At 50.1% G+C, this 16,072-nt stretch overlaps 1 protein-coding gene and 2 long non-coding RNA genes across 26 annotated transcripts in view; 2 read left to right on the forward strand and 1 right to left on the reverse strand.

Annotated features, from left to right (window-relative positions):
* Plekha6 (pleckstrin homology domain containing, family A member 6) overlaps positions 1-16,072 on the reverse strand; it is a 134,370-nt gene that overhangs the window by 38,739 nt on the left and 79,559 nt on the right. For 21 of the 24 annotated variants that reach the window (XR_001237018.1, XM_005375306.1, XM_005375292.1 and 18 more), the window contains 3 exons: positions 5,574-5,654; positions 4,755-4,869; positions 72-176 (listed from right to left, as the gene is read on the reverse strand). Coding sequence is in view for 23 of the 24 variants with exons in the window: in XM_005375306.1 (XP_005375363.1) it covers positions 72-176; positions 4,755-4,869; positions 5,574-5,654 (301 nt within the window). In the remaining variant the exon portion in view is untranslated. Of the gene's footprint in view, positions 1-71; positions 177-4,754; positions 4,870-5,573; positions 5,655-5,868; positions 6,159-7,661; positions 9,562-16,072 lie in introns of those variants that run through there. The other 3 variants (XM_013522703.1, XM_013522746.1, XM_013522759.1) reach the window with 3 other exon arrangements.
* Positions 6,453-7,655, forward strand: LOC102020201. Its single transcript, XR_259530.2, has 3 exons — positions 6,453-7,164; positions 7,280-7,410; positions 7,560-7,655. It is a non-coding gene; the product is annotated as an uncharacterized LOC102020201 (long non-coding RNA).
* On the forward strand, positions 7,683-11,589 carry LOC102019981. The gene is made up of 3 exons (XR_259529.2): positions 7,683-7,771; positions 11,026-11,160; positions 11,241-11,589. It is a non-coding gene; the product is annotated as an uncharacterized LOC102019981 (long non-coding RNA).

A 16,072-nucleotide genomic window follows, 5' to 3' on the forward strand; every position in this document is an offset into this window, starting at 1 on the left:
TAAACACTGGAGAGGCACAAAGCTAGAGCAGGGAGGTGATTGTGGTGGGAGGAGTGGCAGGGTGGCCTCACCTGTTTGAAGAGCCAGCCTGCCTTGGTGACAGGGGTGTTGGGGTTCCGCTTCATGGAGTGTGCGCGCTTGCCAAAAGCGATGGCTTTGCGGGATGTCCGAGCCGCCTAGAGAGGCAGACAGAGAAGCTGGCCCTGCTTCATTCCCTTCCTCCCTTCTGCTCTATCTGCCAGGGAGCTACCTAGGAATTGTACTTCTCATTCTTTCTCCTCCCTCTCTCTTTCTCTCTCTCCCATGCTGGGGATGGATCCCAGGGCCTCACGTACACCAGTGCTGTACCACTGAGCCCATCCCCAGGCGGAGCGGCATCTCTCTAGTTTGCCCTTGGTTCTCTCACGCTGAAGCCCGGGTGTGAACCTAGAATATGTTACTAACTCTTACGGCTTTTTGATTCTTTGCCTCCTTCTCTCATCTCTAAAATGGGCCTCAAAAAAATAGCACTACCTATCAGGTTTTCTTTTCTTTTCTTTTTAGGAGAAAATAAGATTTCTCATTTCACTCCCAGCCTAGATTTCCTCTGTTCTCCGTCCTGCGCATTTTTACACAACACTTCCGGGAATCCAGGCATCTGTAAGTGAAGCACCTACCTCATGTCCTCTCTGAGTCCTACTCAGTCTTCTGCACAGCACAGCAGCTCCTCCGTGCCGCACAGACAACGCCATTCTTCCCTGTTCTGGCACAAGTCTGTCTTCCTCGAAGCACCACTGCCTGACCTCCCTTCTCATCAGTCAGCTTCTAGACCATTCTTTTAGGGTCTAAGCCTTCCAGTATCAGCCACTGTCTTCATTATTAATCATGGAATCTCTGTGTGAGTCCAAGACACTGTCTTGTGACAGTGACCCATCCAGTGTCCTAACTTTATATGACGCTGACGTCCTCCACTCCAAACCCTTCCTTCCCACTCAGCTACTCACTGCCAGGGCCACCGCTTAGCCCATCAGCACCCACCACCTCACAAAACTTTCGATCCCAGAATCCCCACTTCTGATCATCGTTTTATCCTTTGGGCTTCCTCCCTCCATCATCACTCAGCTTCACTATTTTTCTACTCCATCGAGATCCCTCACTCCTAAACCCTTGCCTTTCTTTCTGTTTTGATTTTTGTTTTTGGTTTTTCTCCGGTACCAGGAACCGAACTCACGACCTTGTGCCTGCCAGGCAGGCGCTTTTGCCGCTGAGCTAAATCCCCAGCCCCTGCCTTTCTTTCTGGATCCAGCAGCTGCTTCCCGGTTCTAGTTATTCTCGTCCAAAGACAGACTCAAAACCCCATTCATTGTCTTTGTTTCATTTTCTCTGAAACCCAATATTCCAACTTAATCAAATCATCCACCCTCTCTGTGCTCACAGCCAGAACATGGTGCTGCTTGAGGAAAAAAAAAGTCACATTGCAGCACCGATGAGGTCACTGCAGACCTACGGCTCCCAACCCCAGCGGGCTGAGCCCAGACAGCAGCTCCACCCCACCCCGCCCCATCCTCCGACCTCCCCAGCCTCTCCCCGCCCCAAGGAGACCCAGTGTCTCCACAGAGGAAACCGAAGTTATCAGACACACATTTCCTCAATTTCACACCCTTTTACCTAGAAAATTACATCCCTCAGCTGCTATCTTTGCCTCTTTCCCTCAATGCCAGAAGTGTCACCCTCCTTTCCAAGGATAACACGTTTGACCTGAGATCGCTTTTGAGACTTTGCTTCACTGACGTCTCCTCTGAAATCTGTCTTCAATGTGCCCTTCACCAGTGGCTGCTTCTCCCCAGCTAGCACTCTCCAGCCTGTCTGTCTGTCTGTCTCTCCCACACTTCCACACCCTCTGCCCAACTAAAGCAGAGCTACCTACCTCCCCCTCTCTTCAGGGGAAGCTACTGGGAAGGGCCCCCTTCTCGTCCTCCCCCGACTCCAAAACCTCCTCTCCTTCATCTTGACATGGCTCTTGCCACCGCATTGGGTAAGCCCGCTCAGTCCTTGAGCCACTAACGCTCCAGCAATATTAACTCTCCATCCTCTCTGACTCGCACTATTGTTTTCCTTTCGAAACCTCCCCTGCTGGCTGCTCCTTCTCAGTCTTTCTTTCTGCTCTGACTTGGTGGACTTCAGCTGAAGTTTCATTATTTTGCATTTTTTTTTTTTTTTGGTTCGTCTGTTTGTTTTGTGGTGCCGGGGATGGAACCTACGGCCTTGTACATGCTAGGCAAGTGCTTTACTACTGCACTACACACCCAGCTCGAGTTTACCTTCTTAAGATGGCTCAGATCTGCTCTATCCTCTCAGATCCTACTGTGGTTTCCTTGCAGGTCCTCATCTCTTCTTGCCGTCCTTCCTGGGCAATGAACTAAGGTGATTTGGTAAAGCACACTCTAACCATGTCTCTCTCTTGCTTAAAAGTTCTTACTGGCTTTCATCACTGAGGAGAGTTCTGAGTCCTCAGCACCCCACACAAGGGCAGGTCTAGAAGATCTGCCACTCCGCCCTCGCCCAGCTTCTCTTCCTCTCTGTACCTCTGCTGGCCGTGCTCCCTCCCTGGGGAGCGCATCTGCCTCTGTCCACCCACAACTCCCAGCTCATCCCTCAAAGTACAGCATAGACGTCCCCTCCTCCTTGAAGCCTCCCTGATATCCCTTAGCAGTCAGCGGCCCTGCCCTCTGCACATCTGTGCAGTCTACCGCTTCTGTCTCCTTCACTACACCATGTGCTCTTCTTGGGGAGGAACTGCGTTTTGCTCATCCGTTTTGTCACCGAAGCCAGCCATACTGAATACTTAGTAAATGCAGAAAAAAGCAAAGAAGTTCAGCTGTCCTGGAAAGCACCTCCACAGCTAGGAAATAAAATTGTTTTCTGGACATTACTAGTAAAAAAAAAAAAAAAAAATCCAACAGATACTGGCTGAGAATCACCATCTCGAGAAGTCATCATCTCCCCAAGTGTATGCAAGTCCTGAATGAAGTCATCCCCTCTGCTTTCAGGGTATCATGTTCATCTCACTTCTCTGTCCCCTGCTGTCCCCTCACTGCCCCACCATAGCTTGCAAGCTACACCTTGGATATTACAGGTAATATTTCATGTGTCCCTTGCTGGCTACCATCCTCTTTCCCCAACTACACCCTACCTAGCCCCCCTCACCACAGAATATTTTACACCCGCTCCCTTCCTGCCAACGTCAAGGACACAGGTGGGGATGTCTTCCATTTCCAAGACACCCACCTCAACTTCACCTATCGTTTTTTTCTTCTATTTTAATGCATCTCAGGAAGAGGCGCCACTTTCCCACCCAAGGTAAGAGTACAGCATCTGACTCCTGTCTCCACCGAAATGTGGACAGCCATCATGCTCTCCTGAACCCAGCTACTGATCATTCCCCTCATGCCTCCAGCTAACCCACAAACCTGTCTGTCTTGCAAATGTAGTTTCCAGCACCCCCCCTCTCTCACACACACACACACACACACACACACACACACACACACACACACACACACACACACCATCTTCCTTCACGGTCTGACTATAGCCCTCAATAACCGCTACGAATTTTACGAAGACCTAGATGAGAGGAGATCAGAGGCTCCAACCACAAAGATACGATAAGGAGAGGGAAATGCTGATTGCCTGATTTGATCGGTGTAGGCTGTATGTGCCTGTTGAACTATCACACCAAACCCCATGAATATATGCAATTACTACACACTATTTAAAAAATAAAAATAAGTTTTTTTTAAAAAATACCTTCTTGAACTATTTCAGACATTTCAGAAAAGCATAGAAGAATATAATAATCATTTCTTTGCCTGGTTTTTCTCCCTTGTAAGACAAGGCACGAAAACCCCTTTGAGGCCCTCCCCAACACCATTACCTTTCTCTTCCCTACCTTTCTCTCCCCTAGAGGCAACCACTGACCCAAAATTAGCCTCCCTGCCCATGGTTGGACACTCCTACTGCAGATGCTTCTATAAATAGGGAGTACTGCTCTTCATGTTTGTGCATTTTACATAAGTGATATAGTTTTCATATTCTGAAACTTGCAGAATCATGTTTTCAAGATGCCATACAAAGCTAGTTTGTTTTAATTTTTGGAGAACACTCCATTATATGAATGTATAACCATCGGTGCCTAATTTCTAAGAACAGAAGGTTTTACTCTTCCCTCTACCCCCTCTTTAACCCTCTCTGGCTTGTCTTTCAGGTGCCATACTGTCACAAAACCCAAAACACTTTCAGCCCTGATCCTGCTGCACCTCTTATAACATTCTTCCCTGTGTTGCCTCCTCCTGAGGTCACTGTGGCCTCCATAGGAGTCTTTTTTTGCTGTCCCCTAGATCAGTGGACCTCCATGAGAACAGGGCTGGCGGTCATAACTGGAAGTGGAAGTCCTATTGGCATTTAGTGGGCAGAGGTCAGGGATGCTGCCAGACATCCTACACTGGACAATGCAGACCAGCACCACCAAGAACTGCCCATCCTCAAATGCTAACAGGGCTGAGAGGACGGGAAGCCCAGGTCTAGATGCTGGTCTTCTGTGAGGTTCAGTGTGAGGCCTCATCCCTTTCCATTCTGCATTCACTTCCGGGGCCACCTCACCTGCCTGCAGAATGAGCAGGGCAGAGGAGGGTTTCCTAGGAGTCCCTCAGATACCACTAACCTGCACTGAAGCCATTTCCTGTCCAACACGGTGCCCCGAGGGTTGGACTTACCCGGACATTGGGCCGCTCTGGAGGGACCTCAGACACCATGTTGTGGTTGGCTATGTCACTGTTCGTGGTAGCAGGGCGTTTCCCACCTGTTTTATTGGACATGTCCAAGGCCAATCTGATTTCAGGTTTACCACAGGAAAGACATAGGTCAGAGCCAAGAAGCAACAGAAAAGCCCTGTCCTTCTTTCTTACCCACCCTGCCACCCACTGTTTCAGATCAGCATGGAATTCCATCCCCTAAGTGCCACCAAGAGGCCACTTAGCAACCCCTTCTTCTCTTCTGGGGTTAAATGCCAGTAATTCTGGGCATTCTCCTCTTTCTTTCCTGCCCATTTATTTTAAAAGCCTATATCCTGAGACTTCAGAATTTCTTTTCCTTCCAATTTTAAGCTCACAATGTCTGAGTGGTCTATGAGAGTATGAGGGTCAATGACTTATCCTTTCCTTTTTTTTCCTCCTTTCACTCAGAGGCAGGATCCACATTAGAGGATGAGCAAGAGGAATGAGCTCTCACGATTCTATCTGTGCTGCCTGCAGAGGTCCACGGTACTGTGCCAACCACAGACCTGGCTTTGACTCCTACAGTCCAATCTACAAGAGGTGCCACCCTGACCTCTGCCAGATCCCGGAGAAAGCAGGTGAGGGTGTGAAGAAATGGGACCCAGAAGCTTCTGGTCCCCAGAACTGAGGCAAGTGACCCTAAATCTCTTCTTTCCTTCCCTTGCTGCTCCTCCCCATCCCATCCCCACAGTGGCAATGGGATGGTGGTGGTGAAGGACAGAAACACAAAACAGCCAGGTGAATACTTAGCATACTTACGTTTTTAAGTCAAATTTTTTGTTTTCCTCTGGGACCTGGCCAGTCACTGGGTGCCGAAAGGTGTTCTGTCTTTCATTGTGGCTGTAGAGGGAAAAGAAGTTGTGGTAATGATGTAGAAGGCAGACACACAATCTAAAGGGAAGTCAGACCCTGGGCAGGGACAGGAACTGGTGAGCATGTCCTCTGGTGGGGACAAGGAGGAGAATTAGGCCACAGCAGGAGAAGCTGCAGGCAGGCTTGGGGAAGAATAAATGACACCCGGTCCCCTTTTATCAAAGTCAGTGTTAACACTTACTAGACATCCGAGGCTCAAATATCCACTAACTACTGGGTTAGTGGTCACCTCAGGTATGGGTGGGAGGGTGGAGTAGGTTCTTCTAACTGCAAGTTCAACACAGTCAAGGTTTCATGCGTGACAGCTTGCGGGTGACAGCGTCTGCCAGAGCTCCACATAAAAAATGCTCCCTCATTATTTGCTGAAAGAACTCTCTTGTTGACCTTGGACTCTGCCTCTCCTGCTTTATGCTTTATTTCCTTCTTTAAATGAAATGCAAGATTCAGAGGTGGTACCCTTGAGCTTGGGCTGGGACTCAGCCACACTCCCAGGCTGGGGTCTTCTGTCTCGATGTCACAGAGACCTTGGGAGCTGTCAGGCATCAAGGTCAGGCTTGCTGAACAGTCAGATGTAATTAAGGCTTGCTGTGGCCAGCAGTGGGTGGGGTGTTATGAGGACAGCCTGCCCGGAAGCGGGAGGGAGCAGGAACCAGGGGAGGGGGACACCAGGGCAGATGGGAAGTCAGACATGGAGGTTTCTTTGAGGAATCCTGCTGAGGCTCTTCTGGCTGCTGAATGTCAGGCTAGTTCCCTGGTGGACTCTCAGGAGGGGGACATGGGAGAGAGCTGGAACAGTGGGTCTAAGGCACAAAGCACAGCCCTGTGAGAGGTTCTGTGAGTAAGGACTGCCTGGCAAGAGCGTAGGAGATTCAAGCGTCCGGTCCATGGGGGTGGGGGCTAGATGAGTTCCAAGATCCTTGTCTCCCACCCTTCTTGAGAAATACAGTGAGAGCCCAGGGCAGGCTCCAGTTGAGCCTAAGAGCAAGCAGGGGCACAGGTATGGCTGAGACGGGCCACTTAAGCACCCACAGCAAAGAGCCAGCTCTCTGCTCAACCCCCCACAGGCCCACCAGAGAAAGATTTTAGCTTGGTCCCTTCTGCCACAGGAGAGATGTGAAATTAACCTTCTGGACACTTTCTTTCAATAGCCCAGGCCACATGCCAGCCCTCAAGCTGTCTGTTGGAGCTAAAGATAATATCAAAGGGTATTTTTTTTCTGCTTCCAAACCAGTTCTGGTCAGATCTGATCCAAAGACACAGGGGACAGAAACGCAGCAGGCAGTGGCTGCAGCCCGGGTGGAAATCTGGAGTGTGCAGCCTGGGCTTGGTAGCCAGGACCTGAAATTGACCGGCATTCGTCGGACCTGGGGTCTGACTTTAGCATACTGACAATCCACTCCCCACTTCCCAAACTACAGTTCCACCTGCCTCCAAATAAGGATGCTCTTCTTAATTTAATCACAGAGACTGAGGAAAGGTATTTGTTTCCAGTTACCCTTGGCTCTGGCTCTGCTCCCCTAGAGGTCTGGTGGACAGGTAGTTTGTGGCAACTAAACTCTTTGAGGTGCTGAGGTCTTTGCATTTGCCTGCAGGCTTGGAACACCTGCCCCTGTCCCACCCTGCCCTACCCCTCCAGACCCCTCTGCACTGCTAGGAGCCTTCCACAGAAGCCGGTACACGCAGACACACAGAGAGCCATGCATACAATCTGCCGTCAGCCATCGTGAGTCTACTCCCTGCCCCAGTCTCCTACCCAGCAACCCCTACAAATGACGTCCTCCTTCCATCCCGGCGCTACCAATTTCAAAATAGCTTCCCCTTCCCAGACACTGCAATGCAGCAGCCATTGACCTAACTACACTTTCCTCCCAGGTCAGTTCCAGCAGACCCCTCACCGAAAAGTCCCCAGATCCGAATGGGATGAGGGGCCAGCTCGGCCTGCTCTGATTTCCAGTCTGTGCAAGGAATCCCTACCTGACCCGTCGATCAGCCCGAAACTTCAACATCTTTTTGGCAGCTTGCTCCCCAGTTCGGCAGCCTCACAGGACCCACCAGCCACCCAGCTGCTACCATCCCTCTGAGAAGTAAGTCCTCCGGTCCAACCCTAAATGCTGTGGCAGAGATGCAGGCGAGTGATGGCAGGGAGACTCTGCAGCTGCCTCCTCTTCCTGGCTCTGGCAGTGGAGAACAGGGAGGGGGCTCCTGCTGGGTGGTGGTAAGGGTCATCCGGGTGCCCTATTGGGCCTGTGGCATCCTAGCTCTCAGCCAGAATGCTACCCGGTCAGACGACTGGAGGCAGAATAAGCAAGGAGGGCACGGCATCCTCCTGGTTCGTACTCCCAAGGAGAAAATGCAGAAGAGAAGAGACAGGCATGCACAGAGCAGGTGTGCCACTTCCAGGTAGTCCGACCTCACTGAGCTAAGGACACAGAGTAGCTGGGCGGGCGGAGGAGCACGGGGCTGCATTCCCATCTGCACGGCAGGAACTCCTGCCAGCCCGACCCGCAGGGAGACGGTACTCCTGCCTCCCAGGCTGCCAATGCCAGACACTGGCTCTGGAGCTAAAAGCCAACTTGCTTTTCAGAGACCCTTCAGAGCCTGTGGGCACAAGGGTTAAAGGAGGCTCCGGGTTCATGTGCTGTTATTGCTGCCACTGCCGAGAAGATGAGATTAATTAAGGAAGTCTCCTTTCTCGTCTCTCAGCCTGCCCAGCCTTCTGTACAGACAGGAGCATAATGCATGAGGCATCTTGGCGATCAGCCCCCTGCCACCCTCCCCTCAGACCGGGCAGCAGCTCGCTTGCCCTCTGCATACAGTGGTCCCGCTGGTAGAGAGCTGGACACGGTGGAGGCAGAGCGTGGACGGGCGTGGATGTTGTAGCATCAGAATAGATGGTGAAGAAGAAGCTCTTTTGCTTGGGTGAAATGGAAGGAAAGCTTTCTCCCAGCCTTGTGAGGCAGAGGGGAGCAAATGGGGCTTGTGAGGGGGTCACTGTGTGTTTATTGCCGCAAATCTTCCAGATGCAAGATGATAAATTCCAGCTGGTAACTGTCAGATCTGCTCAGGAGCAAGGAGTCTGCATCAGTGTTAATTCCTTTAAATTCTCCAGAGCCCAGAGCCTGTCCAATCTCTCCCTTCCTTAATGTCCTCCACGTCTTTAGGATCCTTGAACTGCAAGGCCTTCTGAAGGTCACCTGTCCCGTTCCCCTCCCACTAGGCAAGTCTGCTCCCTAGTCGGTCCTCAAAACTGCCTCACTGATTTTAAAGGGTTCTAGCAAAGGAGGCTCCAAGGCCCCCTGTTATCTTACACTGCCAAGATATTCTTTTTTTTTTTTTTTTTTTGATATCACATTTCAGTTCCTCCGGCTTTCTATGTCATTCCATTTTGTCTTCACATGACAGATCCCTTTCTGACCAGTGTGGTTCTTTTTAGCAGCAGCAGGCAAGCTGTTGACATCATAGTCTGTTGCCACAGTAATTCTGTGATATCACAACAGACAATGAAAGGGAGGGGCTAATCAAATTTTCTGAATTAAGGGCAGAACTTGGTCAGGGAACAATGTAATCAGTGTATAGAAGAGCAAATGGACAATATTATTATTTAACCCACAAGGGACAAGCTGGTTGGCGATAACTGGGGCCAACAGCTGCTGATATTTAAACAGCTAATCCTAAATCCAAAAGGTCAATATATTCAGCCATTTAGTAGGACTCTTGCAAATGATTTATCCTGGTGACAGGAAGCCTCCATTTTCCGATCACACTCTCTTTCTGTCTTTAGTGCTCTGCTATGGTTACAGACTGCAGGCCCTCCTGAGTGAGGTCCCTGCCTGTGTACAGTAGGTGCTCAAGAAATATTGGATGGGTGAATGCATGAATAAAAAAAAGCCTCCATGCTCTGATTTAATTTTTAGCCACCTGCATCTGGAGTTTGATATTCTATTATCAAGAGCTTCCCTATCTTAGCTCGCTCTTAAAATTAATTACTTCCTCTCCATGAACCAAGCTCTGTTTCTGCCCTCTGGCCCCCTCACTCGGCTTCCCTGCTTGGCTCCCCCCTGAATATATAGCTTGGCTTTGATCCATCTTCATTAGGAAGGGAAGAAAATTAAGCTCCTCTGCACGGGAGGAGGAGTAGGCGGGGGTGCAGTTGGGAAATGAGTTTTCTTCCTCGAGGAAGCAAAAATATCCCCTTTCTCTTCAAGTTGAGCCCAGGGACCTCCCACAGCCTTTGCTTAAGTTGCAAGTTAAATTACTTCTCCTGTGCCCAGGGCAGACAGCACCAGGGAGTAGGAGGAACGGAGGCTCAGCAGCTTCCCCTGCTCAGAGAGAGCTCTGAAATCCTCAGGGTTAGGCCAACACCAGACTGCCTACTTGGCTAGGGTTCTTCTCCTTCACCACTAAACTGTGCAGTGTGACAGATTTTCATTGTAGGTTAGATGGCAAGAAGAACTTACCAGGTGGAGAATATTATAAAGGGAAATAAACATGGACAATCTGTTTTCTCATTCCTCTTCCCTCCCTTCAGGGATATCAAAAGGTTTCCACTTCTCAAGGACAAAAGGTTATAAATTCCAACCCAAGCAGACCTCTCAAATTCTATGCAAGAAAAAGGAAAAGCTTAGGCAGGAGACTTTGTGGTGGGGGCTGGACCATCCTTAAGCTTGGAGGTCACCCAGCAGTGGTCATTTATCCACTGGGCCTACGAGGTGGCCCTGGCAGCAGTGTCATCAGTGCGGAGAGAACTTGGCAGGACCAATCTTCCAGCGGGAGATCCAGCATGAATTAGCAGTGTGACCTCAATCCTTTGGCCCTGAGTGTTCTCATGTGCAAATGAGGGACCTTCTAATTCTATGAAATAATGGCTGCAAACTTTTAAAATGTGAAATGTCTCATGCGTAAGATAAAATGGCCATGATCATTCTGCTTAAAAACAAATGATGAAATATACCAGACGCAGGGGCTACAGTGTGAAAAACACAGGTTTAAGACCATTGTGTTTGGGGTGGGGGCTGGGGGCTGGGAAGAGGCATTCCAGAAATGCGAAGACCAATCCATTACCAAGAAAAGAGACAGAGATGCTCCACTCTCCCGGCCTCAGTCTCTCCACCACATTGGGCTTTCCTACAGCTCAAGACATCCTCACCATCCACATGTGGTGGACCTGGAACTATACAGTTAAAAACAGCAAAGCCAGCTGGAGTCTACATGACCTTTTGCAGGCATGCCTGTTTGCACACATGTACACACACACACACCCAGGCTGAATGCCCAGGGCCCTGACTGTGATAAATATTAAATAACTAGAGAAATATTCTGTACTGTTTCCACCCTCTAGGCTCCTCCTGGTTATCTGCCCTGTACCAAGCTGCTTCATTTCCATAGCTCCTGAGAATCTGCTGACAGGGAATTAGCCCTGGCCTGGCTTCCCCATCCTGAGGACACCCTGGCTTCTGGCATTACAGCTCATTAGGTGGAGTGAGAACTGCAGGGTGAGTGGGGGTGGGGGCTGATGGCAGCTCATTCCTCCCACGTCTTCCCTTCTCCCTGCAGCCAAGACCGGCCCCGCTCAGGGAAGGGCTCTGCAGCCTCCTGCTCCCCACCTCTTCCTCTGGATCTCATCACTATTATCAGGGAGACTTATCTGCTCCAGAATTCTATCCCAATTAAAAACTAGCTAGGTTTACACCTGCAACCTCTTGATGTATCTCATTCCCAGAGCTTCTCCCCCAGCCATTTCTGGGGGAAAATACATTTTTCCAGCCAACTTCCCCCCTTGAAACCTCTCTGCTTTCCCACCAATGGCTGCCACAAAAAGAAGAGGTGAGAGGGGCTACGGCTATGGCAGCACCTGTAGGTATCTGCAGATGGGAAAGAGCGCAAACACACACGCACACACACACAGCCTCTCCTCTCTGTGTGATCTACAGAACAAAACATCAGCTCCACAGGTGCAGGGCCCAGCTGCCAGCCACTCTCTGGTAGTTGCTCTCCTTTCTTCTCTGCCTTGGCCCCATCCCTTCCTTTGATGCTATAGTTACTTCCAAAATGGCAGGAATAAGGTGCGCTCCCCCAGGTAAGTTGGGAACACCATAAAGTGTAGGCCAAAGGGCTGAGTGTCCAGGATACAAGACCTGGGCTGCCCCCTCTCCTGTTCAGCTATGCCCATCCTCACAGCCCTCACCTTCATGTGCTATAAATGCCAGGGACATCCACGTGAGCTCAGGGTTACCTCAGACAGCAAAGAGTGCTACCGCTGTGGGCAGGGAGAGGGATCACCATCAGGGGCTGCCCAAGTTTCCTTCTTTCCAGCCCATGCAGCTGCCCTTTCCCCGTCTCACACTGTACTGGTACCCACTGCTTTGGGGTTCTGGGTTTCCGGGTTTCCATGGTGTGTGTGTATGTGTCTGTCTGTCTGTCTGTCTCTGCCTATTTTTCTGTTTCTCTGTCTCTGTCTCTCCTTGTCTTTCTACTATGGACTGAAATCAGAGCCCCTGCATGTCAGGCAAATGCTCTACCACTGAGCAAGTGCTCTACCACTGAGCTACATCTGCAGCCCTTTTTATTTTATTATTTTATTTTGATATGGGGTTGCCAAGTTGGCCAGACTGGCCTGGAATTTGTAATCCTCTGGCCTCACCTGCTGAGTAGCTGGGATCACAGGTGTGTGCCACCACACCAAGCTCTCCATGGTCTATTGCTATAATAGAAGATGAAAAATCCCATGTTCAGGGTAAGGGCAGGACGATACTGTGTGCTCTTCAGTGAGGGCACTGGTCTCCTACTCAAATGAAAAACCACACACAGGTGTAAGTGTTAGTGACACAGAATAAGTATGGCATTCAGGGACCTCCCTGCTAATCTTCTGTCCTACTTCAAATTATCTTATCTTTAAGCTAATCATTCTACAAATGGAATTCCATTTGTCTTCCAAAAAACAATGATAACTAAGACAGACAGACAGTATCGTCATGCCAGTTATTAAGACATTGCAGTTCTTCCCCGTTGGCTGGTCAAGAGCTGCCCTGCCCTGCCTCTCTGGCCAGTGCCCACAACATTGCTACCTTTTGTGACCCCCAGACTAAGGGGTTCAGTGTGAGCCACAGGACCCATCAGAACGCCAGGCCAGTGTCCTTCCTGGCTGATAAATTACTGAACACCAATCCCGAGGGAGTGGTCTGATTTTAACTGCCTGAACACTGAGTCCTCTACAGTCCTCCGCAGAACTGCTATCCTGTGATGACCCAGGGCTTGTCTCCAGCAGGATAGGGGGCATGCCCCCCCTGCTGTGGCGCAGCATGGAGAACTGAGGGGAGCTGGCTCTGGAGCTGCTCACCTCCTCATGCTGAGAGCTCATTTTTTTTCCTGCTGAAGGGAGAGGTGACACTGCCCCAGCCAGCTCTACATTTTCCTCCCCTTGGTAGCCCCAGAGTGCCTGAGCCAGATGGAGACACAAAAAACAGGGCTCCAGCCCCTTCCCTCGCCTAGCCTCCAAGGTGCAGGGGAAGGGTCCCAAGGGTGCTGGGGCAGAGCAGTCATTAACTGCCTCCTCCCCCAGCTCCGGGTTGAATCACAAACCCCTGCCCTTGAGAGGCTGAGGAGGCCCAGCTGTCTACTTCTGGGTCTGCGGGAGGTCACTGAAACCATCTCTCCTCATTCCTAAGTTAGCAGATCTGGTCCTGGTGTCCACAGAGAGCAGGGACCCCACCCAGCCCACTCCAAGGGAAGGAATTTTACAAACTGAGTGTTTGGAGAGTAATGAATCTGAGCAATAGTGCTCCCTCCACATCCTCAAAAGCTACCAATGCCTTCTAGTTCCTGATCCAGCAATTTGAGAGAGTCAAGCTGTTCTGCCTGCGGTTCCTCATTTTAATAATGAAACAATGGTACTAAGGGATGCACTGTTCAGTAGACAACACAAACTTCCCACCAGATCAGACAACAGAGAAAGAAAGGCAATGTCTGTCCCTTACACTGGGAGGTAAGCAAGAAAGGCCTATGGTGGGGAGGGGTGTTACTGCCCTAGCTATAGTGATAAGAGAAATAAGGCAAAGTTCCTGTCTCCTTAGGGTTCCCCAGTTCTGACTGTTCACCTGACCCAAATCCTTCATCTCCAAGAAAGGGGAAGCTTCATGCTTCCGCAGAAAATGGCCCCTTCCAAGCATGTGGTCATGGAAGTATCAAACCTTCTCCCCAGTAACAGGGGAGAAGGACTAGGTCTGGACACTGTGTGTGTTGTGGGCTGGGGGTTCCCCATAAACACAGTGCAATAATAGGTGCCTGGGTGTGGTGGTCTGGGAGAGCAGCCCCCTACATACCACCCACTGCCTGGGCCTTCATTATAGCTGTGCTGGATCCTCACCTTGTACACAGAACTGAATTGCTCTTTGATGGAGCCATTCTAGAACCAGGGGGCTGTTCTGGAGGCAGGAGAGCTCAGAGCTCAGCATCAGTCCCTCTCACCAGGGATGGGCATGGTGGGCTATTTCTATCCGCTCCTTTCTCCCGCTACACGCAAGTCAGACTCTCATGAGAGTCTAACAAAGAAGAGGCTTTTTCTGGGGAAGAGGAAAGCAGTAAATCACCTGGAGCAGCCAGCAGGAGTGGGACAACTGCTCCTGGAGGAGAGGGGCTCCCACCCGGGGGTGCTGCATGGGGAGCTGGAGTGGCAAGGCAGGTGGGATGATGGCGAAGCTAAGGTTTAGTGTTGATCCTCATCTGCCCAGGAAGACCCAGTCTGCCTCAGCCTGGGAAGGCTTAGCTGGTCTTCCACTTGAGCCTGGGAGTTATGGTGCAAGTCAGGACATAGGTGGATGTCAGGAATCTCTGAACCTCTTTTTGCCAGGAGTAAAGAGTCTAGAACTTCCCATGTAGTGAAGAGCATGCCAAGGGCTCTGAGGGCAGAGGAAACTCCCCAGATCACTGTCTGCTATAGGGAGGCTTCAAAGGGTGCTGAGGAACAAAGGTTACCCATGGAACCACCCAGGAAATGACCCTGTGCAAGAAAGCCAGAGGATCTTCCCTCTCTATGGGGGAGACAGTCCTCGGTGAGCTATCCTGACATCACAGAGAGGAAGAGTGAGGTATGGAAGAGACCTGGAGAACTTGTGAAGAAAGCTGTCACACGATGGCAAACAACAGCGTGGGGAATGTCCCTAAAGAAAGGGGCAAGACCAGCAGTAGGAAGGAGCATTAGTGACCAAGACCGAGTCACCCTATGTCTGTGGGCTTTGGAGTAATACCAGGATTGCTTGGAAGGTTAAGATCACAGTTTTAAAACATTCTTGGCACACAGTAATTTCTCAGTAAGTGGCTGATGTTATACTCATTAATAAAATAAGTACCACTACCCCAAATATGTAATATCCAATTTAATGGCCATTAGTCACATGTGGCCATCCAAGGTTTAATTAAAATTAAATAAATTTAAAATTTTTGGTCCTCAGTCATGTCAGCTACATTTCACTGAAGCTCAGTGGCTACCAAGTTGGATGGAACTGTCATAGAACATCCCATCATTGTGGAATTTTGTCTTGTTTTTTTGAGACAAGGTCTCACCATGTAGCCCAGGCTGGACTTGAACTTGCACCAATCCTCTTGCCCCAGCCTCCGGAGTGCTGGGATTACAGGCATGCACCACCACACTGGGCTCATCATGGAATATTCTACTAGACAGAGCTGATCTAGGAGCTGTCTAAACCAAATTCCCATTGCAATACTTTTTAGATTCTATGAGCCAAACCAGTTTATCCTTCCAGCAGCTGATATATGCTCAGTGTCCTCAGGAAATGCAAAGTCTTTTATAGTCTTAAGCAATATCAAAACGAATAAAAAAATTTGCTACTACCAACAACAAAAAGTTAAAAATTAAAAATCAAATGGTACATGCCGAAGTCCAACCAAAATGAATTTGAATAGTCCACTGGTTTTTAATTCCCATGCACTAAGACTCCTCTCCGGGGTTTGAAAGGATTGTGACTCACAGCCCTACTGGGCACAGACCTCTGGGAAAAGGCTGTATATGGGGAGAGCTGTGACAGCAAGGAATGGGGCAGTCTAGAAACATGGGGACCTGCTCCTTCTTCCTGCCTTCCCTTTTCTTCTAGGACTGGCCAATCTCTTGCTGATGGTGAAGGGAGGAAGAAGAAAGGGAGGCTCCCAGCAGTGCTGCAGGTCCAGTGGGCAAGAAACCGGTTTGGAGGGGGACCAGACAAGAGATGCCCCCAGGACGAGCAGCAGGCTTAGGATGCATGCTTCCCTGTGCCTCCATGTCCCCATTCCTGCACCTACCCAGACCTAGAACAACCTGTTCCCAAACCAACAGCACAGGAAACAGGTGCCATGGATAACCATGGTTTACAAGGGGGGAAGCAGATCTCCAGAGT

The sequence above is a fragment of the Chinchilla lanigera genome, unplaced genomic scaffold (genome assembly GCF_000276665.1).
Source record: "Chinchilla lanigera isolate Chin_1 unplaced genomic scaffold, ChiLan1.0 scaffold00005, whole genome shotgun sequence".
Classification (NCBI taxonomy): Eukaryota; Metazoa; Chordata; class Mammalia; order Rodentia; family Chinchillidae; genus Chinchilla; species Chinchilla lanigera.